This window comes from Lampetra planeri, chromosome 51, assembly GCF_965212315.1.
Source record: "Lampetra planeri chromosome 51, kcLamPlan1.2.h2, whole genome shotgun sequence".
Classification (NCBI taxonomy): domain Eukaryota; kingdom Metazoa; phylum Chordata; class Hyperoartia; order Petromyzontiformes; family Petromyzontidae; genus Lampetra; species Lampetra planeri.
Window position 1 is genome coordinate 3,770,731 of NC_136157.1, and position 26,125 is coordinate 3,796,855.

General features: G+C 47.5%; 1 protein-coding gene across 3 annotated transcripts in view; it reads right to left on the minus strand.

The window, feature by feature from the left end:
• LOC144734509 (transcriptional coactivator YAP1-like) overlaps nucleotides 1-25,125 on the minus strand; it is a 64,280-nt gene extending 39,155 nt beyond the window's left edge. Inside the window, exon 1 of one of the 3 annotated variants that reach the window (XM_078616736.1) lies at nucleotides 23,731-25,125. In XM_078616736.1, the coding sequence (XP_078472862.1) occupies nucleotides 23,731-24,320 (590 nt within the window). In that variant the 5' untranslated portion in view covers nucleotides 24,321-25,125. The remainder of the gene's footprint in view (nucleotides 1-23,730) is intronic. The other 2 variants (XM_078616735.1, XM_078616734.1) reach the window with 2 other exon arrangements.
• Nucleotides 25,126-26,125: the final 1,000 nt, after the last annotated feature.

Below are 26,125 nucleotides of genomic sequence, written 5' to 3' on the forward strand. Positions count from 1 at the left end.
TACAAGGACGATCTTAACTTACAACCAAGAATCAGTAACGTTCAACGTAGTGAAATTATTTTTTTTAAAAGCTAAATTGTGTGTACACTGAGCACTAGACCACACAGGAAGATAATAAAAATCATAATAAAGCACCTTTATGCAGTATTTAACTCCCATGAACTACAGATTTGGAAGATAGAAGAGCTTCCAATAATCTACACTATGGGAACCTCATTTGCCAGTAAAAATATGATAATTGTTTTTTTACCCTTCTATCTGGCAACAAAACGGTGTCAGTTTTGTTGCCAGATAGAAGGGTAAAAAAACAATTATCAGCTTCCAAGAACGTTTGTGATGGGTGCCGCCTATAGCTGTGCAGTTGGTGGGGAATGGGTGAAGAGATTGGGATTTGGATTCTTGATGAGTTGTTTTGAACGGAGGGGTGTCTCAATAGTGCTGCACATGCGATAAGTGACTCATATCACTTCTCAAACTTTACGAAAGTGTGTCAGCTGTTTATGTGGGAACATGGTGACCCAGAATCTGGTCTTATATTTTAAAATGATTCTGGCAGTAGGGGGGCGATGACTGATACATGTTGATCCCAATTGAGTAATTTGCGGGTATTTTTTTTTTGGCGCGGCAAATTTTGGACCATGATCCCTGCACACGATGGCCGACCCATCTCGAATGACGTCAGGGGATCTTTAATGCCCCCTGTGAAGCAGACGGTGCTCGTATTTTACAGTTGATGCAACACAGACCGCAGTACTAACCAGGGTGGCCTGCAGGATTAGAACCGCGAACCACTGCAACAAGCGTGGAATGTGCTACTGCTTTGTCACGTCATCACCCCAAGGCGGCTGGACCGTAAACTGATGTATGAACAGGTCCTGGGACTCTCCTAGGTAAGCTCAGCCTTGAATGAGTTCCTGGTGTGCTGCGTAGGCCATGGTTGCACATTGGGGGAATTCGTTCAGGGCAATGGCAAGAGTCGTAAGTGATGTGAGATTGCACTACTAACAGCTGCTGGAAAGGCATATCACCCTGCCATAGTGCCCTCTAAAGTGCAACTATTTTTAGTTGAGCCGAAAAGCCACACTGTGTAGCCTGAAGCTCGCGAGAAAACATATTCACATTTCAGACCTACAGCGCAAGATAAACTAAAACTATGAACTACAAACAATTAATTTTATCAGGTAAGGCTCACTGAGCTATAGAGCTAATTTTAAGAAGTGACCTGGCCACAAATGATAGCTCAACAAAGTGGCTAATCACGTGGAAATGTATAGCAGCCAAACACTCTAAACGCACGTTTCTAAATGTGGAGATAAAAAAATCGGAGAACCCGGAAAAAGTCCACGTGACCACGGGGAGAACATGCAAACTCCAAATATACAGACGTCAGAGGGATCGAAACCATGATCTCCTGCATACCAGGCAAGGCAGTTAACATCTCGCCACAAGATGCAAAGATGCCCCGAGCAGGCACGTACATGTAACAGCAAGTGCTGTAGCGATCACCTATCAAGGTCAGCACGGCACGCAAGATGTTGGTGTGACAGGCACGACGCACGGCCACCTCCGTCTATCCAGCGCCAATTTTTTACAGAGCACACCAGGGTTACTCGCTTAAGGCTGAGTTGACCTACGCGAGGCCCGGGAACAGTTCAGATATCATTCGCCACCGATGTTACCCGCAGATTGGAATCGAAGTCAGGTTGTCGAGTTTATAGCGGAGTGCTTTAACCACTACAAAGACAAAGATCCCCCATATAGCATAAACAGGCTTTTGGGGCAAGTGCTGTCCGAGAGCACCTATTAAAGCGGGCGGTGCACATGAGGGACTGGGTGGCAGGTACAATGCCCCTTGTTGTGATGTTTAAACACCACAGCAGGTACTCATTTGAGGCTGAGTCGACCTCGGGAGAGGCCAAGGACCGGGTCAAATAATCGTCACTGGTGTAACCACTGCACCACCGTTTCAACAACAACAATTACAACCACCATTCGCCAAAAAGTGACGGTGATGTTGCCACGGTGCTCGTGCCAGGGACAAATTCAGGTGTCATGGGTTAACCGAATGGGTTTGTAGCATATGTCCGTTGAACTTCTTAAGTACCGTACGTAACCAACCGTGCTGCACACAAATGCATACCTGAGCCTCAAGGCAAAAGTCAGTGACAACACGAGAAGTGCCCAGACCTGCTCCTGACCTCCTCCTGCAACTGTCATTATGAACTAAAGCCCACGTTTCTGAGCTTAAACCTCACCACGAGACCCTCAATCAAATGGCACCAGAGCTGCGGCGCGTGTGTGTGTGTCGTAAAAACACTTTTGTGAACACGCGATGGTCATTTTCGTCAGGTTATGGCAGTTTTTGCGGAAAAATCTGCACGCTTAAATTTTGCATGAACAACGTGTGCTGAAAAGGCCTGGCAGTTTTTCAACCCCGTGACTCGTGTGGCACTGTATGACGCAGCGTGTAACAACACAGTGGCCTATAAAATGACACAGCGCAACTTCATATACCGTATCCTGGCCAGGGATCAGCTCAGCCCATCATCTCACAAATGGGCTTCATAAAGTGATTGTCACAAAATCACCACCAGAATCATCATCATCATCATCGTCATCGTGGTCATCGATCTCTCTGGGGTCAGCGAAGTGAGCGATACGCGCTTGCTGCTACGAGGTGATGATCAGCAGTCGAAATCTAATTTGGAAGCGCCGCTATGAAACCCATTTGTCCCGCAGCCCACTACCACTGCCGTATCTCCCCTGCGGGAACGTCGCAGCGTAAGGAATAGGAGCCGTTGAGAATAGTTGCGGGTTTCAGCTTCAGTGCTTGTGAACAGCATACCGGCACGCTTCAACCAATGGCAAGACTACGAAAGATCGTACGACAATGCAATCCACAACGATCTGTTTTGCACAACACATTGCGACTATTGTTAATTTTAGTTCCTCACTAAATATTTCTGCAATAAAAAAAAAAGTTTTAAAATGAATATCCATTATCCGATTAAATTACTGCCTTCGTCAAATTTTTTCTGGAGCAATTTCACGGAATTCTGGTTATGCGAGGTCGTCATCATCATTGTCGTGGTCCTTTCAATAATTTAGTTATTTCCCGTGGAACTGGCAACATGTGCGTTGTCGGCTGTATTGGCTGTTAATAATTACAGTGGCCAGTGGGCTTGTGGCAGGCTATGCGGAAGGGAACCGCATTTGAAGACCCTTTTGGAGGAATCTGTTTTTTGAACTGAAAGCACAGAAATGCACAATTGGGACGCTAAATATAATGGCAAGGTTGAAGAAAAACTGATAACTCGATGATTGCCATGTCACGATATTTGATATTATATCGTGAAACATTATTGTGGCATCTCTTAGTGAGAACCATCTGGTGAGCCTGTACCACTTGGGAGGGATATTAATAGAGGCTTTTCTAGAAAGAAGAATGTCCACAGCCATAGAAATGTGGACATTTTCAGCGCTGAGCTCGTATGTACGTCTATATGTTGAACTTTCTTTGCCAACCATGCTAATTGGAGGCGTGGGGGAATGACAACAAACTAAACACAAAAAGCAGGTCCTAAGAAATAAAGTTTTCAATTGAGATTTAAAAGTGCATAACTCCTAGTGGTTTCGTAATATCGAATTGGAAGGGCGTTCCAGACGGCCACAGAAGCGCATCTAAAAGCGCGCGATGTAGTGACCTTTGTTCGATGGCTAGTCCAGGTCTAAATCACAAAATGCTCACTTCAGTTTGGAGACAAAAACGTTTTCTTTCCGTACTGCATCATACAAATTAAGCCTGAAATTGTTATTGTAAAGTACCATTAACACATTCCCATTCGCCATTTGTCAATCAAGACGGGCAAAAACATGAGAGCAAGCAACCTAATTTTTGTGAATGGCAGAGTCCGCCTTCAGACATTTCAATGGTATCTGGCCCCTCTCGGTGACACGTCCCAGTCAGTAATGGGGGTCACCACTCTGCCGTTTATCTGTTATCCTGTGGGCAACGGTGGTGCAGCGATTAGTGCGCGGCGATTCCAACCCGGCCACCCGAGTTCGATTCCCGCTCGCGGCCAACACCAGCGACAATAATCTGAACTGGTCTTGGGCCTCCCCTAGGTCGACTCAGCCTCAATCGGGTACCTAGTGCGGTGTGTAAACATCTCCACTGGGGAGACAAAGGCGGCCGGGCGTGGTGCTTGCCACCAGCCCCTCGTGTGCCATGCCGGCCTTCACAGGTGCTGCTCGCTAACAGCACTTGCCCCGACAGTCCGTTTTAAGGCTATACGGGGAACCTTTGTCTTTGTTTATCTGTTAACCTCGTGCTCTGCTTCGGTGGATTGCGTTTACTAATCCCACCCGGCTTGTAGCCCGCTTAAAGACGTCTCAGCGGCGTAACCCCGTCCCACCGTCACCGTCTCGGTCGTAGCGAGTGAGCGAACAGACCAACAGCTCTCCGATGTCTGACGTTTCGGCTCCAAGCGCTGGGAGCTTCCCGCAGCAGCTGAATTCTATCGAAGCGTCAAAACAACGTGGCCGGACAAAGCGCGACGCGGCAGTCCGCACAGCAGCGACCGTGAAAACCTACGCGTCCGAACAGAGTACATTTTCCACGTGCTCACGGTCGTGTATAGCATCGCCCTTAACACGTGTCAGCCCCACTTAACTGTGAACGGCCAAAAATAGCGGACGGATGGATGTCCTGTCGTGCCCCTTAAACAACAACTCAGCTGGGCTCAACTAAACTTGGGCAGTTTCCACCAGCCCCCCCTTCTCCGCACTGCCGCATACCCCCCCCCCCCCGTTGTCGGCACTGCTGATTGCAACACTCGTGCACTGGGTTGGCCTAAACAGGGGGAGACAGGCAGAAAAACACATCGCAGGGTGCGTTCGTCCACTGTATCGCTCGCTCGCCAGTAAGCCACACAAATCCACGATTTAAGATCGAGTTGACCTCAGAGGCCGGGGTGGTGCAGAGGTCATCGAGCTGAGCTGACACCGCTGAAATCCTGGGTTTGAATCCAGGCTCGCCGGTAATTATCCACCCAAGGCAAAAGGTGGACCAATTCACTCACTCGCGCATGCCAACTGGCGAGTCGAGGTTATGACTCTGTGTGTCCTAAACCACCTCGTGTGTGACCTCAAGTCTAGGCTGGTCATGATTTTTCCCTCCACTCTTCAAATAATGTTGACCAGCGCTCATTCGCTGCCCCCCCTCCCCCCCCACCGTAAAGGATTAAGTCCCCCCCAAACTAAATTCTTAGTCAAGTCAAAAAATGCTGACACAATATAGGGGAGGCGACAGCGAGGAGATTCCATCGTAGACACACGAGGATAACGCCGCTCGTTCTGTTTGGCGTTTCACGGTCGTTTAAAGTTCGTTTAACTTTTGACTGCGTCACGCCTCCCCCCCCCCTCCACGAGGTTCTTGTATGCCCCCCACCCAACCCCCTTAAGCAAGGTCACGCTACTACATTCCCAGCTGTGTCTGTCCAAGGGGACAACTGCTATCCAGCGTGTCCACACAAAGCTTGCCCCACCTGTATTTTGACCCTGTAAGAATGATGATGGGTTGAGCTGAACCAAGCTAGCATTCGAACTTGTCACCCTGACATTGCAAGGGAAGTTTTCCACCAAAGTTCCAACCAGCCACACTGGAGCGTGTTGCACATACGTATGTTGTATGTGTGCATGTTGAACTTCTTTCGCACCGTACGTAGCCAACCGTGCCAATCGGTGGTGTTTTTGCTGTATTCTATCTACGACCCGGCTCCCGTGAGCTCTAACTTACCAATGAATAAAAAGCGATCTACTCATCAGAGATGTAACGACACATCCGCATATCGATTGATTGGGTAGACCGCGGTCAATCGGCAGGTCACGTGCGGTGGGGTAAAGCGTGGGTAATCCAAATGCAGCCTTCCAGCGTTATTCACGAACTTGCTACCGGCGATGTTGCTCTCCGCAAATCATCACAGTGGCAAAATGTTAACTACCTCGCCTGGTATACATGAGGTCGTAGGTTCGATCCCGACCCTGACAGCCTGTTGTATATTTGGAGTTTGTATGTTCTCCCCGTGGTCGTGTGGATGTTTCACCGGGTTCTCCGGTTTTTCCCTCCACAATTTGGAATCAACGTGCGTTTCAAATATTTCGCCGCTATAAATTTCCACGCGATAAGCTACTTCGTTGAGCTATCATTGGTGGCCAGGTCGCTTATGAAAAAGAGCGACGTAGCTCAATGGACCTTACCTGCTAAAATAAAAAAATGGTTTCGTTTTAGTTTCTCTACGTCTATGTAGGAGCAGTAACGACATCACAACAATCATCATCATCAGCGTTATTGTCATCGTCATTGTCATCATTGTCGTTAGCATTATTGTTACTGCATCCTTCTATGGCACATCATTATTTAAGCTAAGTTCATTTTCTTTGGGTCTTTTGGTAAAGTCACGTAGATAGGTTCAAAGAAAATAACAAAATTAAACTACGACGTTTCCATCGCAACACAAGCGTTCTTCATCAGGGAGACGAACGCTTGTGTTGCGACCGAAACGTCATTTATTCAATATTAGTCAATATTTTAAAATTAACTTTTATTTACTTTCCGTTTATTACAACCAATGTTTATGTTGCTGTGTTATTATGATAATGTTCACGTATTTAATAGTTCGCTTACGCGTCCATTTAAGGCAATCCGTTCAAAGGATGGGTGTTTCCGTGTGCCAATAACGATATCCGCGAAATGTGCTCTTCAAGAGCATCTTCCGGAACGCGCTCCTCTCGAGCAGCGAGGGGAATACCGTACGTCTCAATCAGCGTCGACCAGTAGGGCAAGTGCCATTTTTGGCCGGGCTGCCAAGAGCTTGCTCGAGTGGAGGCCCTTCTACCAGCAGTGGAGTGAGCGAGCAATTGCCGGCAAAAACTACAACTAGGAATAGGTTTTTTACCCTTTTATCTGGCAACAAAACTGACACCTTTTTACAAGGAGTCATGTTTGCATTAACCACGATACTTGCGGTCAAAATACAAACAAAAAGACAACTCTGATAATGTATGCACTGTCCTTTAAAATTGATTGGTCCACACCCGAGACAGCTTTTCTTCGAGCCCAGTCTCACATGGTGTTGGACCAGATGACGCCAAAAGGCGCACAACTAAGGCGAAGGAGATTGGATAAGCACGTCGAAGAGGAACGAAGCGAGAGGGCCCCAAGGCGCCGGCTTCTACTCACTCGCATGTCGAACGCAGCTCGCCTGGTGACAACAGCGGAGCGGCGGATTCCCTTCTGTACTTGGCAAGCAAAGCAAAGCGTTGTGGCAGCGGGAAGCAAATAAATACATACTCTTTGGTTCTTTCGGGAAAGTCACGTAGGTGAAAAACAAATTGCTGTGGTTGTCACACCTGATGACGATTGCTTGTGTTGCAATCGAAACGTTGTGATTTAATTCACTTTTTTTCTCTTTTTTCTTTTTTTTCACCTACGTGACTTTACCGAAAGAACCAAAGAGTATGGATCCTTGCAGTCAAGAAAACTTCAAATCTAAAATAAATGCATATATACAGTGGGAAATAAATGAATAGACGTACGAATAGACGTACGCTAAATTTCGCTGTGGCAACAAACACAACATCCCACAGGACGCTTGCAATTGCTTGCAGTTGCAAGCGGCCTGTGCGCTCGCTGTGATGGCAAGCTTCATGCGTTCGTACTTGAGAGTCGTGGGGAAAGGCAGGTGGGGAGGTATGCTGTGGAGATGAAATACGCATTTTTTTTCTCCTAAAAATTAAACGATGAGCTATTGTTTGTTTTTACCAGGTAAGGCCACTCTGAGCTGTATAGTTATCCTGTTCAGAAGCGACCTGGCCATTACAAATGATTGCTCAATGAAGTGGCTTATCACGTGTGCATTTCTAGCAGCCAAATACTCTAAACGCAACGTCAATTCTAAATGTGGAGGGAAATACCGGAGGACCCGGAGACGAATCCACGGGGAAAGAGAGACACGCAAACTCCCAATATACAGCAGACGTCAGGGTCGGGATCGAACCCACAACCACCTGTAAACCAGGCGAAGCAGTTAACATCTCGCCACCGTGGCACCCACGAAGAGAAGGAGGCATAGTGGAGGAGAAAGTATGACCAGCCTAGACTTGATGGCACACACGAGGTGGTTTTGGGCACAGTCTGAGTCATAACCTCTACTGCCAGTTGCCATGCGAGTGAGTGAATTGGAAGAACCTTCGTGGTGGGTGGATTATTGTTGGTGAGCCTGGGTTCAAACCCAGGATTTCGGCGGTGTCAGCTCAGCGCGATGACCTCTGCACCACCCGGCCTCTGAGGTCAACTCAATCTTAAGCAAGTGCCCGGTGCGATGTGTGGACATCATCGCGAGAGCTACATGTCACCTCACCAGGGCTTCATTATACAAGTCGGGGGTCAACATTTCTCCCTGCTCAGTCAAGTGTGGGACGGTGGTTGGTTCATCGTCGCTGGCAGCCTTGAGCCACTGGTGGAAATTCCACACTCCCATGGCAGGTCTCTCAATAAAGACGACCAGTGCAGATTTCCACAAAGCAGTACAATTTTATTGGCTGTCATTGTGTCCGGAATTTGAACTCTTTGCATTTTGGATGAAATGTTGCATCCATAGCACTGTGCCATCCCGTTGGGAGTTTATTTAGAGAGGGCCCAAGACACCGAATAAACACCGAAAATGTTCATAAATCAGTGCTGCAAACCAAACCACCCTGCATTGCACCCACATCTCAACACACCTCGGAAGATAAAAGCAGGTTTCAGGCTGGTAAATAATTGCATAGGGAACTGCCGTAGAAGACCAGGCGCTCTAAGCTGGAGCTGCGAGGTGGTCAGGAGATGGAAGTACAGAAATGGAGTCTTGAATCCATCTGTGCGGTGCTTGAAGTGCTACCCCCTGGTATGTGTGGGTGTGTTCTCTGGTTTCCGCTTTGCTGCCAAACGCTCGTAAAACCACAAGCGCCCAAACATTCCAACGCAGGGGCATCTAAAAATGGTATTTTGTGGGGCTTTCCCTCTTAAAAGGAATTACGAATTAGTTATCTTTACATTATTTCCCGCTCGTGATTTTCTAAACCCACATTCCACGCTGTTCGATTTATAACGTAGCACGGAGACAGTTGCTATTCCTGAGGCCACTTAGAGACCAAACAGCAGTCCTCCGCAACACATAGGCCCTCCTCCCTTAATCAACAAACATCTGGTAAACATCTATAGCAAAATACAACAACAAAAAAACCTCTGAATTATTTCAGAAATAGCACGAGTCTTCACTCGGACGCTTTCATTTCGTCTCGTCACAGGCAGTTATTGTCGCGCTCAACGATTTCCCTACACTCGAGGGCTATCGCTGAACAAAATTAAAAACCTACTTTGTACATTGCGAACACATTGAATGCTGCGTTAAACCCACGGAAATGAACACTCCAATGACCTCTTCACCCTCGATCGGCAGCGCTTTCCTTCACCGCCTCTCTCCGCTATCATCACTCACTCATCATCTCCTGCACCTGCGATTAGCACAGTTGGCTATGTACGGTGCAAAAGAAGTTCAACGTACAAACAAACAAGATCTCCCGTACAGTATAGGGCAAGTGCGTTAGCAAGCACCTGTGAAGGCCTGCACAGCACGCGAGAGGGTTGGTGGCTGGCACCACGCCCGCCCGCCTTTGACTCCCGAGTGGTGATGTTTGCACATCAAATGAGCACCATTTGAGGCTGAGTCGACCTAGGGGAGGGGCCCAGAACCGGTTCAGATAATCGTCACTGGTGTTCGCCGTGAGCGGAAATCGAACTCGGGCCGCCGGGTTTGTAGCGCAGCGTGCTAACCGCTACACCACCGCTCCCCCACGTACACATGCACACCCACAACAGCCTCATCAATCAACCTCATACCCTCTCACGCAGGGCCCTCTTCCAACACACCAAAACGCGTATCCAGGTACCATCACAGTCACGTGAAGATAATATCCCGTCAATGGGGCCACGTGCACTTTTTTAGGGTAAGCGCTGTTATTAGTGAGGACCTATTAAGGCCAAGACGTGGGGGTGGTTTGGTATAGCTCCAAGCCTGTTTCCATCCAGTGCTGTGTGCAAACTGCACCAGGTAATAATCCTAAGGCTAAATTGACGTAGGGGAGACAGACGACTGGTTCACGTATGAATGGCCGCTGACATTATCCATGGGCAGGAATCTTATGCAGGTCACCAGGTTCACAGAGCAGTGTGCTAACCACTATGAAACCAAAACAACTGTAAAACATTTATTTTTATTTTACCAGGTAAGGCCCACTGAACTAAGTAGCTCTTATTTTAGAAGCGACCTGGCCACAACTGATAGCTCAACGAAGTGGCTTATCAATGCTGAAATTTATAGCAGCCAAATACTCTTAATGTAGAGGGGGAAAACTGGAGGACCCGGAGAAAAATCTACGCGACCACGGGGAGAACATCCAAACTCCAAATGTACAGGCATCAGGGTCTGGATCAATCCCACGGCCTCCTGTATAGCGGGCGAGGTAGTTAACATCTCACCACCCTGGCGCCCCACTGCTCCCCATACACATCATATATGCTCATAGATATATTTGCCACACACACACAATATACACATTCACGAGAAATGCGAAGTGTCTCCGTATTCAAATGAGCATAGGGTGGTGCTTATCGCCATCAGGAGCACTGAGCCAGTGGTGGAGATTCCGCATTCCTATGATGGGGGCCAGTCTATCACAAGTAGAATCAAAGCTGTCATGCGTGCGCACACAAGGGTAATCACAATTCACAAAAAAGCGGCAATGATGTCACCACGGCGCGTGTGCCAGACTAGGTACATTGTGGGGCAGAAGGTCACGTGGTCATCGAACAAAGACGGTCACCGCATCGCGCGCTTTCAGACGCGCTTCTGCGGCCGTCTGGGATGCTCTTCCTTCCAATATTAGGAAACCATTGGAGCTATGCCACTTTAAAATCACCTGGATTAAATAAACTAATTTCTATAAAACTGATTTTTGTGTTTAGTTTGTTGTCCTTCCCTCGCACCTCTGATTTGCACGGTTGGCTACGTACGGTGCGAAAGAGGTTCAACATACATCCATACGTGTGGCAAACCTCGGTGTTATGGTTAAACTGAATACGATGACTGGCATGTGCACCACCAACGCTCCTCACTCTGCCTATTTGCTCTATTTTATCTGCCCCGTGCTTTGGTTATCGGTGCGGTGCTCACTGAGTTTCGACCATCCGCCCTCTGTTGTTGCCGGAAAGTGATTGCCACCAACTGCTACAGAGGCCAATGTTGACAGTCCTGCTATGGGCCATCATAAAATACGTTTAACACGGAGGCTTTCGCGACCAATATCATCCATAATACAGTTTTTTTTACGCGATCTACCCCAAAAAAAACTGTCATAAAATTCACATCACGCGTAATGATGACTGCAACGACCCCCACAGAAGAATCAAGTGTGGCTGGCCACGAAATTAACGAATCTCTTTGACCACGCGGCCTGAGATAGTTTTATAACGTTCACTTAGACTGCGGTGCACTGATGAAGACCAGTCGTGAGAACTTGGCTATTTTGTAACGTCCCCGATTTACGTCCCCCCCCCCCCCCCTTATACGTCGTTTGGCAAATGCGTCGTCACTTTATTGTTCACACCGCCACCCCACGCGCGTCGCCTCAACCCCACACTCACGTCACCCACAGCCTCTCAGCCTTCGCCTCCACCACCTACTAGGGCTGAACGATCAAATCGATTAATCGATTTCAAATCGTTTTGGGTTAGATCGCATTATTTATAAACGTGTCGTAACCCTCCACCACCCGACACGGCCAATCAGCAAAAAAGTGTCGAGTTGACAAAAGACAAAATAGTTCACTACTTTAGCCCACCGGTGTGTTGAAGAGTGAATCCACAACATTTAAAATTTTTGAGTACGACGTTTCACTGGTTATTGCATCCAGCATCATCGGGCAATTCGCCAAAATGGTGAGGCTCCCCTCTGGCTCCCGTTCTTATATAGAGCAGCAGCAGTGTGACGTCATCATTAACCCAAAAAACGTTTATTATGAATAATATCGGTCGCGAAAGACTACGTGTTAAACTGTAAACGTATATACAACGGAGGCCGATCTAATAATAAACTGTGCTCCATTTTACACCAACGTTAAATAACTATGAGTGGACTAAAAGTTAGTCAGCTACACCAAGAGAAGAGCTAAATAAAGACCATAGACTTTGAGCAAAAAACAAAACTGAGAGGAAGATGCTGACTCAAATATTACCACTGTTTCAAAATAAAGCAACAATTCCCTGGTGCCGTCAGCATTCGTAGCATCGTGAACCACTAGAGCAACCCTCCCTTGACTGCTTTAGTCATCGAACACCGGATGGAAATCCCACTGTTATTGCCATTGCAAGTTCGTTAAACAATGTACGTGAACAAAAAAAACGTGTTAAATTGCGTAGGAGCCAGAGGACATTCCTGCCACAATCCGAGGTGAACACGAGAATGATTCCAACTCCGAGCCACTAAGCTTTACCCAGACCTGCCCACCATCGTGAAGGTCCCTTTAGTGATTGCGAGAGGAGGTCATTTACACTACGCCTATGAATGCGCACACGTATATGTACGCGAGACAAAGAGCCTCCCTTTACCGTTGCAAAATATAATGTTGAGAAAAGTGCTGTGAGTGAGAGCACCTGTTTAGGCCAGCAAGGCTGTTTAGGCCAGCAAGGCCTAAACATGTGATGATGGTGACCATCATCACATGTACACATCGAGCAGCCTTTCCCATGTACGCCTACAAAGTCCTGATAAAGCCAGCCTTTAAAGGCTGAGTTGACCTCGTCGAAGCCCAGACTGCGTCAATATACGACCATCAACGGATGAAGTCCCACCTCTTGGTAGCAAACGCCAGACTCAACAGTGGAGACTTGGCTTTACAATGCAGCACCAAACACTGAGCAGTTTTTTTAAGGCTAAGCTAACCGAGATGAAGCCCTGGCAATATTGCAGCTTACATTTGCAACCGATGTGTTAGGCGATGACATTGATGGCCGGTTATTTAGAATCGCGGCTTAATGTGTGAACCAAAGTAACGTAAAGTAGTGGTAATATGATTCCTATTTAACAAGGCTTTCCCGACCAATATTATCCATAATAGAGGTTTATGGGTTAGATCGCGTAAATATATAAATATGTCGTTAAAACCACCACCACCCGACACAGCCAATTAGTAAGGTTTGTCATGTCAACAAAACGTGCCAATTCATGCAATCGAATTGTAAATGTTGTGGGTTTACTCTCCAACATACCGGTGTGCTGTACTAGTAACGAATTGGTACGTTCTGAGTTACATGACAAACCCTTTACTGATTGCCTGTGTGGGGTGGTGGCGGGTTTAACGACACATTTATAATTACACGATCTAACCCTTGACTTATAGCTTTCGTGACTGCAGGAAATCGTATTCTTTTTTTGTTGTTGTTTTGTTCTACGTGACTTTACCAAAAGAACCAAAGAATACGATCTAACACAACAACCTCTATTATGATACCTGTTGTGTGCACACATATATACCGTGCTTGCTACCTCTCTGTCAATCCACTACTGCATTATTTCCCCCCTAAGCCATGTCAGCCATGGGAGCTGATTGACCATACTTCACCACACTGGTGATCGCCGGTTGACAAAGGAGGGCGGGCCTGGGACCGGTTCAAATATCACTCGCCCACCGATTGCCATAGCCATGGCCGGGAATCAAACTCGGGTCTCTGAGGTCAGAGAGCGACGCAGGAGCTGCTATCCACTTGCCCCAGCATTACAGCTGTGCAGGCCGTGGGTATATTTACGTTGGACCATGGACACGTTGTGTCAAGGTTATGCAGAGGTTCGCTCAGCAGGAAACACTCAACGACGGCAGGAGTGCCATGCAATGTTTTCTCCACGTGTACAGTGGGTCTAAAGTTACAGCACATGCGTGGCACCACGATTCGGTTGTTGGTGTTGGTTTTGTTTCACCGCTGGCTTGTTACCGATTGCAGCGTAAGACAAAGACATTCTAGATTCGTGAAAGCAACGCCTTGTTTGTACGTATGCTGAACTTCTTTCGCGCCAATCGGAGGTGCTGGAGAAAGACAAATAAAATTAACACAAAAAGCAGCTCTAAAGAAATGACTTTTCAGTCTAGATTTAAAAGTGCATAGCTTCAGTGGCTTCCTAATATCGGAAGGAAGAGCGTTCCAGATGGCCGCAGAAGCACATCTGAAAGCGCCACGCGATGCGGCAACTGTCTTTGTTCGATGGCGAGACAAAATTCGCTCCTGCAAGGATGGCCAGAGTTGGCGTGATGATGATTTACGCTCCTTGCTGAGATCATAAAGGTATTGCTGTTCATGTGTGGCGAGCTCTGCATAGATAAGAGAGCAGTGTGAATATTCATACAAAACGTACGCACTGCTGAGGATATTGTGGGTGAGTATTGTGGGTGATTATTGTGAGTACTGTTGGCGAGTATTGTGGGTGAGTATTGAGTTTTGTGGGTGAGTATTGTGGGTGAGTATCGTGAGTATTGTGGGTGAGTATTGTGGGTGAGTATTGTGAGTATTGTGGGTGAGTTTTGTGGGTGATTATTGTGAGTATTGTGGGTGAGTATTGTGGGTGAGCATTGTGAGTATTGTGGGTGAGTATTGTGAGTATTGTGGGTGAGTATTGTGGGTGAGTATCGTGAGTATTGTGGGTGAGTATCGTGAGTATTGTGGGTGAGTATTGTGAGTATTGTGGGTGAGTATTGTGAGTATTGTGGGTGAGTTTTGTGGGTGATTATTGTGAGTATTGTGGGTGAGTATTGTGGGTGAGCATTGTGAGTATTGTGGGTGATTATTGTGAGTATTGTGGGTGAGTATCGTGAGTATTGTGGGTGAGCATTGGTCGAGGTTTCATCCCTGCAATTGTTTGCTCGCACCACGGCTAAAGGGCCTCCACTCGTGGGAGCTCCAGACAGCCCCTCTCTCGAGGCCATTTGGACCACTCCCACACAGGCCAGAAATCCTTCAAGACGCGGGAACACCCACGTTTTACTGCACTGCACATGACATGCCGACCGAACAATCTGTGGTCTACCGATATATACTGGTGGGTGGACAGAGACTTTTGGGGGTGATTTGAAAATCACTTGCCCACTTCTTAAACTGCCACACCAGGAGATTGAATTGAATGGGGGGCGACTTCTGGATTGCAAGTCAAGTGTTCTGACCATTACACCGTGGCAGCATTGCAGTGTGCGGTCTAGAAACGGGATACATAGTCCTCGAATAGACGTGGATGAATTATTGGCGTCGCTTTCGTATGCCTGTGCACGGTAGTTATTCATAAACCTGGGTGCGCACAAGGAGACGTGATGCAAAACTAAAAAGGTGCAAATGCAATTTGGATTTTAAAAAAGATGTGAGAATAAGGCTCAGTGCCGGTGAGTCAGTGAGTGCGATGCTCGGTGTGGCGTCAAGCTAGGCACGGCAATTCCCCAGCGCCTATACATGCCTGTGGGATAAGTTGTGATCCAATTAAACGTGAGGACAACCGACTTGTGGACGCTGAGTCATCGGTGAGTCACCTCTTACAGAATGGTCAGTGCATTAATACTAAAGACAAGATAAAAGAGGACTGAGTCACCAGAACCAAACACAGTTCTTTTCTTAAGCCTTGCACTGTGATCTCTCCATTCATGTATTCAGTCATCAGAAGTTAGTCACTAATTGTAGCACTGCAGCATGATTTGCTGAACGTGGCATTTTTAATTTGGCAACGAGGCATCCTGCCACAACGAGACACGTGCGGCTGTCCTAACACCGACCATACATTTAGCCGTTGTCGTTGTTTTCGTGAGAAACCACAGGGACAAGTGTAGCCGTGGTTGGATGACACTTGCAGAAGTTCTAATCCATTATAGTAGCCCACAGCAGCACCAATAACAAGCAGAATTCAAGCAACTAAACCCCCACAATCAGCCACCTTCGTGCCAAGGGCGGCTATTATTACTCTCGCCAACCACACACTGCCATTATCAGTGTATACAGTGTTTATATTTAATTCAATCTTTAGTTAACTGCTACATCCGCCTCAGATTAAGATATATTTAATAAGGGAATCCTGGCAGCGACTGACTGGCGTAGCTTCGGTAAAGTCTTTAAAGGCACATCATCACTCAACAACTTTGTCAGCAACCTTCTAACAAAATAACATCATATTAATAATCCTTCGATTTAAAGCTTTCGTGACTGCAGGGATTCATATTGTTGGTTCTTTCGGTAAAGTCACATAGAAGGGAAATAATACAATAATAAAAATAAAACATAATATAATAACATTCTCACGACGTTTCGGCCACAACACAAGCAGCCGTCATCAGGTGAAGAAACAGAGCTGTCGGATAGACAGCGTCTTAATGATTAATATATAATATTTTATTTTTTATTATTTTATTATTTCCCTTCTACGTGACTTTACCGAAAGAACCAAGACTATTAATAATCCTATTCACACACAGGTGATACAGCGGAAACGTTACGCAAAGACCCATGAATTAAGGTGTGTTATGTAACCATCCGATGATTCAAAAAAGTATACCACGGCATGCCAACTTGCACATCTGCGAATCCAGTAATGGTAATTACTGAACACTTTAGGCCATTGCTTGCTCATTATAATATTCCCAGGATGCTCACGTGGTATTGTAGTCGCCACTCTGGACTCGCAACCCAGAGGCTGAGCTGGCTCTGCAGTTGAAACAATGGGCCAGTTTTTTAAATCTCCCCCCATCTCCCGCCCTTGTGTGCAACCAAGATCATAAAGCGGATTCACCGCACATCACGGGGACTTTTTTTGCCAGTATCAAAGTATGAAAATAAGAAGAGATTTTACCTTTTCTGGCAATAAAACGGGTGTTAAGATGTTCAACCACCAAATGGAAACCCTTTGCAAGGAATCAAGTCTGCATTAACCACACGTACTTGTGGTGAACATGTAAACAAACACGCTCTGATAATATATGGCATTGTCCTTCAAACTGATTGGCCTACACCAGAAACAAACAGCGTTCTTTACGACCTAATCTCACCAGTGTCAGACCAGAGAATGCCAAAAAGACCCTAAAGACGATTTCACCGCAGCCAAACAACGGCAGGGCACACGTGGTGTCGTGACGTGTCCCCTGCTCATTAGAAGGCATCTGGCCAGTGTTGAAAAGCGAGCCAACAATTCCCCATTGCTTGGGCTCGCCGTAGTTTTGAGCGGAGGGCCTTCCACCAGCAATGGTATGGCCACGTATTTTTTTCAATGGATTGATTGAAATAATTTACCCGGATGAATTCCATTTGCATGGTCATACCACCCTTGCCTTTCATCTCTTACCTGCTCGTTTTGTATCCCGGGTCTTATAATAAAATCAATCGGATGACCAGACCCACCTAAAAAAAACAACTATTAATTAACAATTAAACGAGGAATTTCTTTAATCAACACGTGTTCTGGGGCTCAGCTGCAGTCGTGCATAATAATTCTGCGATGGCGTACGGAGTTGGATAACATCACTGTGTGTGTGGTGACGGGAGGCGGGGGGGGGGATTGGCATTTTTTTCTCGATCTCAATACAAAAACACAACGGCAGTAACCTGAAGTATAACTCTAGAGGCGGTGTTCCTCAAACTGTGGACCACTCAGCCCCCGACGCAAACATTTCCGCGGCCCACCCGGTGGTCGTGAGGACCACACTCAAGAGAACCGCTGCGCTATCGGTGCGAAGGGTCGACCTGCCTCTGCAAGAGATCCGCACGGCTCCCTTGGCCTGACGAGATGACTCCGGTGGCACGATCGTGTTCAATATTGGGGAAGAAAGGTACAGCAAATAAATGGAAGCCTGATTAGTTGGGTGTGCCCATGATGTGCCCATTATATCGATGCTGAGTGATATGTGACTTGGTTCTAGTTTGGTCAATCAAACCCCCCCCCCGACCCCCCAGAATCAGAATATGTATTTGTACTGGAGGAATCCGATGAGCTGTAAAGCTCTTTTTCACAGACGTCCAGTCGGGGCGAGTCAGAACGTTTCAACAACAAACAATACAGAAACACAATAGGAGTGATTTTTATTACTTAAAACCGCTTGTGTTACGATCTAAACGTCGTGGGTTTTTTGCTTTTATTATTTTCTATTTTTTTTATTTCGAATTTAAATTTTATTTTATAATTTTTTTATTTTCATTTTCTATCTACGTTGCTTTACTGAAAGAACCAAGAATACGATGGGAGTGCAAAGTATAGGAAAGGTAAACAAATCACTTTAAAACTATACACGAATAATACTAAAATATATATTTTTTATTTTACCAGCTCATGCCCCACTGAGCCATGTAGCTCTTTTTCAGAAGCGACCTGGTCACAAATTGTATCTCAACGAAGTGACTTATCACGTGGAAATTTAAGGGAAGAAAATAATCTATATATTTTAAACGGACGTGTCTATGGTGCTGGGAGGCCTTAGGCATTGGATTTACAAAGCAAATAAATTATTCAAATTATTAATAACATAATTAGGGTTTTATTTTCATGATTGCATATTCAAATGTAAACAGACACAGTGTGAGTCAGTCTCGATGTGTAATTTTAACATCATATCACATCTCTTTGGCATGTACACGTGTGAGTGTGTGTCCGTATGGCCATGTGCATCTGCCAGTCATCTCAGTCAGTCAACCCACAACAACTGGGTCTGCTCCGCGGCCTCCCGTCAGCGAGCCTTTGCCACTCCACGTGGCCTCAAGGTGCACCGAGCCTGCTATCAGCACTGTGGTGACGGCACCGCCAACGAGTGGCGAATGAAACAGCTGGTGCCGTAGTTGTACTTGTGTATGTGTGTGCGCACATGTATGTAGTGGGGAGCGGTGGTGCAGCGGTTAGCGCGCTGCGCTATTAACCCAGCAACCCGAGTTCGATTCCCGCCAACGGCCAACACCAGTGACGATTATCTGAACCGGTCCCCGGCCTCCCCTAGGTCGACTCAGCCTCAAATGAGTACCTGGTGCGGTGTGTAAACATCACCACTAGGGAGACAAAGGCGGTCGGGCGTGGTGCTGGCTACCCACCCCCTCGTGTACCGTTGTGGCCTTCATAGGTGCTCGCTAACAGCACTTGCACCTACAGTCTGTTAAGGCTATACGGGGGATCTTTGTCTTTGTACATCAGGGACGTGCGGCCAGGGGAGGCAGAGCCTCATCTGTCATACTCCAATGAAAATAGCTGTTACGAAAAGTGAATTTATTTATTTATTTTTTTCCACTGATCTGTGTTATAAAAGTCATTTCTGTATGATTCCAATCATTACAGAGAGACAGTAACGGGCACGCGCTTATTGCCCGCGCTCCATCCAGTGTCTGAGGGGTTGCGCAATCAGAGGGGAGGCTGAGCTCGTCGCTGCCTCCTCGCCTCTCGACTCTCCCTGCATTTGCAGCGGAGCTCCGCAAATTTGGCGATTTTGACGATAAAAATGTTTGGAATCATACGGAAATGACATAACGCAGATCAGTGGAAAAATCATAATTTTGTTATTTTTTTACTTTTCGTAACAGCTATTTTCATTGGAGGATGGCAGGTGAGGCTGTGCCTCCCCTGCCTCCCCTGACCGCACGTCCCTGATGTACAAAGACAAAGGTCCCCCGTATAGCCTTACCAGACTGTAGTGCAGCGGTTAACGCGCTCTGCTACGAACCCACCTCCCCGAGTTCGATTCCCGTTCACGGTCAATACCAGTGACGATTATCTGAACTGGTCCTGGGCCTCCCCTAGGTTGACTCAGCCTCAAGTGACTACCTGGTGCAGTGCGTAAACATCGCCACAGGGGAGATAAAGGTGGCCAGGCATGGTCGAGACCACCCACCCACCCCCTCATGTGCCGCGCCCGGCCTTCAAGGGTGCTCGCTAACAGCACTTTCCACAAAAGTCTGCTCAGGCTATAGGGGGGAACTTTGTCTTTATTCATGTATATATGGGCAGCGGTGAAGCAGTGGATTGTGCATTTCACTTGTAAGTTCAGTCACTCGGGTACAATTCACAATCACAGATTGCACCAGTATAAAGTGATATCAGAAGCTGCCCTGGACCTTCTTTGGGTCAACTCAGCCTCAAATGAGTCCCTGGTGCTGTGTTGCGCACCAGAGACTCAAACAAGCCGTGGATTGTTGTGGCTATGACACTCTCCCACCTTGTGCCGTTCCAGCCTGAACAAGTAAAAATAAACTATGAACTTTTTTTTTTGGTAATTGTACCCGGTAAGGTCCACTGAACTGTAGAGCTCTTCTTTCGCAGAAGGGACTTGGCCACAAATGATGGCTCAACGAAGTGGCTTATCACGTGGAAATTCAGAGCAGCCTAATACTCTTAAACGCGTGTTAATTCTAAATGTGGAGGGAGAAAACCTGGGGCCCAGGAGAAAAATCCACGTGACCACGGGAGGAGAGAGACACGCAAACTCAAAATATACAGCAGGCGTCAGGGCCCGGATCGAAGCCATGACCCCCTGTATACCAGGCGAGGTTGTTAACATCTAGCCACCGTAACACCCCATGGTACTCGCTAAACAGCACTTATGTCTGCGGGACGAGTGTCTGTCCTGTTTATGGTTGCGTACGAACGGATATATTTGGACGGTGTGTGGAAAGCGGTAGCGTAGCGGTTAGCGCGCGCTGCGCTACGAACCTCGATCCGGGTTCGACTCCCGCTCACGGCCAACACCAGTGACGATAATCTTAACCAGTCCTGGGCCTCTTCTAGGTCGACTAAGCCTCAAAAGGGTAGCTGTTGCGATCTGGTGACATCGCCACTAGGGAGACAAATGCGGTCGGGCGTGGTGTTGGCCACCCACCCCCTCGTGTGTCGTGCCGGCCTTCATAGGCGATCGCTAATAGCACTTGCCCCAACGGCCTGTTAAGGCTATACGGGGATCTTTTTCTTTGTGTGTGTGTCTCCATATTAATTTCCGCGGAAAAAAAAGAAACGCGTGCTCAAATCGCGTCCAAAAGGTTGGGACGATGCACAGTTATGTGGACAGTTGTTCAATGTTACACGCCTTGGAATTTGAACGTTCAGGAATGTGGGTGTTCAAGTGCAAAAAAAACCTCTTTGCCACATGTTCCTCCCCTCCTCCCCCCCACCCGACACTGCAGCAACATTGACTCTGACTGCCCTGGCAATGCACGTCAGAAGGAACTCGCCCTAGGCAGCAATAGTGGCCGCAGTACGGCAATAACATTGGGTAAAGGTGCAGCCCTGCAATTTCTTGATCGTGCCCCTTGTAGAGGCAGCTTGTAGAGCACCCCCTATAGAGGATATTTTGTCCCACTCTATTTCGGATTAGCACGGTTGGTTAAACTGAACTCTTTATTTTATATGGATTTTTTTTCAGAAGGGGCATGTCCACAAATGATAGCTCAACGATATGGCTTATCTCGTAGAAATGTACAGCAGACAAATACTCCAAAGGAAACGTTGATTCTAAACGTGGATGGTAAAACCGGAGGATCCGGAGAAAAAAAACCACGCGACCACGGGGAGAGAGACATGCAAACTCCAAATATACAACAGGCGCCAGGGTCGAGATCGCACCCACGTCGTCCTGTACACCTGGCGAGGGAGTTAACATCTCGCCATCGCGGCTACGCACGGTGCGAAAACAGTTCAACGCACATGCATACATCACACTGGCCAGATGTCTTGAAAAAGCTGGGAGCACCAAAACTTTACCCCACCACACACCCCAACTCATTGGTGCCGAGCGACGAGTCTGTGGTGGACTTGTTTCTAAAGCATCCCTCTTCCTGCGCTAGGTGGATGATTGCATCACGGGTTCGTGACAGACGGCGACGGCTTGGGGAGCCCTTCATCTAGCAGTGGACTGATCATGACAGACGAATGGAATTGCATTTCCAATAACAAAAAAAATCGTATTGATGCTTTGTCTAATGGTGGCTTCAAACACAATTAGGGCCTTATCTGAGCACACACGTACGCACAGTGCCTTCTCTAAGCTGCCTGCTGCTCATAAGGAGGTCTTCTGTTAAGTCGATACAATTATTTTGGACTCCCAAAGCCGACACACAATCGCTTTGCTTTGTAAAAGTGACTTAATAACATTAGATTTTTGTTCATCAGCTTTCTTAAAATCTGGTAAAATGGCACTGTCGTTCAGCTTACAATTGTAAAATTGTACATTCAGCTCTGCGTTGGGGGGGGGGTCCTCTGAGCCTATCATCCATCATTCGTTCAGGGGTGATACATTGCTTACCACATTGTGGGAAATCAACAGTGGTCATCCTATGGACAGAATGGCCCCTGCAATTGAAATAATAATTTCCAAAGTCTCTTGGGCAGGGAGAAATGTTGATGCGGCTTCTTAACAGAACATTCAGGTCATGTGCAGATTCTAACCGGAGGGAAAAAAACACATGAACGGTTTAATAAATGCATCTCCGATTTAGCACGGTTGGCTACGTACGGTGCGAAAGAAGTTGAACATACATCCATGCATCATTGTCTAGACCTCTGACCAGAACACTCACAATGTACCGAATATCATCACATTTCGGAGGTTAAGCAGATTTGAGCCTGGATAGTGCTTGGATGGGCGACCCCCATGCACACAACAGGTGCTATAGGCTGCTGTGGGACTGCTCTCGTCAGCAAAGGACAAAGCAGCAAAATCCATTGTTGTACTGCACTCTGCTCTAATGTCTATGCTCCCCCCTGACCAACCCACACTGATGGACGTGGGGAAATATGGCAGCTCTCGGGGTGCACGTGTTAATTGTTATACAAAAAGCACAAAACAACGTGAACTTCTGGAACCTATGACCCACAATTGTGAGATTCATTACATCCATTGCAACCACAGTTGAAAGTTGAACTCATGATACAATGTATGGCATTGTTTAGAAATGCTTTCGATGTGACAAGCCAGCATTCGAGTAAACTGTAACATTGCTGCATGACTGAACTATATTCCCTTCACATATAGCATGCACAATTATGATTAATTTGGTAATTACTAGCAGTATATAGCAATATACGACACAATAAAGTAAGTGATGTAGTTGTGCAATAAACAATAACAGTCAACATTACATAAGGCGTATTTGGATGACATAGATCCGTTTAATTCCGCACTTTTAAGTAGTTTCCTTGTTGTTAATGACCATCCAAAAGAATACATTTGCAACTCTCACAGAGCCGTGCAACCTTTCGTGTGTACAGGACGACTCATTGAAGTGCATGTCACAGAGCTACCTCGAAGAGCCCTTCAAGTGACCTCTGATCCACACGGTAGGGGGCAGCACTTTCACACCCTGCCCTTCATCTAAGAGTGATGCTCATTGCATGACAGTCGGACTTGAACATTTAAATTCATACCAAATGAAATGCAGAACCATGTTTTATGCGACGCGGGGTTTTTTTGTGTGTGTGGTCATTGGTGGGACGGGCTGATACCACCAGCTCACGCCACTAGAGAAACCCCGCGATTACTTACAAGGTGGCTGCCTCGATTTGAGTCCAGGCCACTTCAGCAGAAACCGCTCAGTACGCTGACCTCTGGACATTTCAATTGATTGTGACCACAGCAGCAAAGTACACTCACTTGATGTAGTAGCGCTGGCCGGATGGAGTGGTGGCGACTTCCCAGCCTGGAGGCAATGGAGGTTCCCCGACTGCAAGCGACGCTTGCTGAAGCTCACTGCAAGACAGCTGCCTTCCATGCTGCTGCTGATGAAGGTGCTGATGCTGCAAATGATGCTGCTGCTGCTGATGGTGCTGCTGCTGCTGCTGAAAAGGTCCAAATCCACCGAGTCCTCCCTGAATCTGTTGCAGATTCGCCGGAGAGGAGTGGGAGCGGCTGTGTTGTGGGACAAGCCCGGGAGGGAGCGAGGATTGGATCGGCGGCGGCGGTGGCGGCGGCGGACCAGCGTTGTGTCCCCCGCCGCACGGAGACGTGGAGTCGGCGCTCGACTGCCTCGAGTGCGAGCCAGAGTCGGGCTCCCTGAAGAAAGACGGAGGGAGTTTCCTGTAGCGCCAGGGTAGCGCGCCTCCCTGGCAGGGTCTGGCCACTGCGCTCACCTGGGGGTTCATCACGGTGTTGAAGAGCGTCTCCAGGTCTGTCTCGGAGTCCCCGCGCACGTGAAGAACCTGCTGCCCCATCGGGCCCAGTTGATGGTCGCCGCCCAGCTCCATGGGTTGGAGAGAATTCGTCGGAGTTGTTGAATGATGCTTATTCCGTTGAGCGTTCAGCCGGTAGACAAAGGCAAACGGACTCGAAAGGCTATAGGTTATGAGATAAGGCGCGCATATGTGATCTTCTGTTGAGCGCACTAAACTAAAAAAAAAAGTTGTTAAAGCTTGAATCCCACACGGGACACTTCTGAAAATAACCCCGTAAGGTTTTTCTGCGGAGAATAGAGTACAACTAATTCTGTGGATATTAACATCTACAGCGCAGATGTCGCCGTTGCTTTAAGGCAACATGGAAACGATTCGATCGCTCTCCGGCGAGGTTCAGTCGCGTTGGTGAAGAACACTAGACCAGTTGAAGACAACGTTATTTTAGACGCGGCAGCAGAACGCAGGCAGGGAGGCAGGCAGCAGCAGCTTCCCAAGTCGAACAGCTCTCAGCGTCCAGAGAGAGAAAACAAAGTGTTGGCTGCCGGCTTATTGCCGTTCTTGTTTTCGTTGCTCTTCCTTCTTGCTGCCGATACTCAAGCTCACGGTTGAACACTCAACAGTTGCGTTCGATTCAGTTTCTCCTTTTTGTTCTTGTTGTTGTTGCTGCTACTGCTGCTGCTCTCGTCTCCTTTTGGCAGCGAGGGTCGTTGACAGCGAGAGAGGGAAACTAAAATAGAAGCTCAGACGGGAGCGGCGGCAGGGGAGAGAGGGAGAGGAGAGACTGCGAGAGGGGGGGGCGGTGTGTGCTAAGTTGGAGCTGTGTGGGCCCGTGCTGCAATGTGTGTTGTGGTGTGTGGACTGCCACTTTCAGGTCATCAAATCAGCACCAACTCACTAAAGCACCGCCCTTCTCATTATGCATGAGCCTATGCTGTAAGGTTTTTTTTTGTATTTTAAAGGGACAGCCGCTCTCGAACGCAGAGATAATAGGGTACTCCGTTAAAGTTGGATAAGGGGTTTTTTTGGACGAAGGGGTTACTTTTATTAGAGGTTAGTTGTAGGGTTGATGATGGTACAATTTGGGGGTAAGGGAACAGGATTATTGTTATGGTTCGGGGGTCAAATTATGGATCGGTTTGTCGGTGGAGGAATTGTAGTTCGGGTCTAGTGGTAATATTCAAGTTAGGAGTGTTGAATAGTTAAGTGAGCAGTCAAAGCGTCTTCCCGACCCGACTTATTATGGAACATACATTCCACATTCGCACGTCAAGGGCGAGTGTATATATAGATTATGTCACGGTTAACGTTAGTGCGGGGATATGGGCAGGGATACATGAAGGGCTATGGGAATGCAGGAGCAACAGGGCCGTTGCTGTGCTCAGACTAAGGCTAAATACTGCGAAACGCATAATCCTGTGAAAGATTCAGTTCCGAAAAAAAACATTTGCGTACCATTCTCATCGCATACCACGCTGATGTCAGTGACACTCATAAACAAAGGCAAAGCTCCCCCCGAGTAGCCCTCATCAGATTGTTGGGGCAAGTGCTATTGGCCAACACCCGATGATGGCCAGAAACGGTACACGAGGGGGTGGGTGGCCAGCACCACGCCCGACCGCCTTTGTCTCCCCAGTGGCGATGATTTGTAAACACCGCACCAGGTTACTCATATTGAGGCTGAGTCGACCTGGGGGGGGGGGTGGGGGAGGTTCAGATAATCGTCATCGGTGTTGGTGGCCGTGAGTGAGGTGACGAACTCGGGGTCGCCGGGTTCGTGGGGCAGCAGCGTCGCGCTCACCGCAACTTGCATCGCCGCTCCACCCACAGTCACAAACACAGCCGGGCTCAAATCTTGACGTCGAACTTCTTTCGCACCG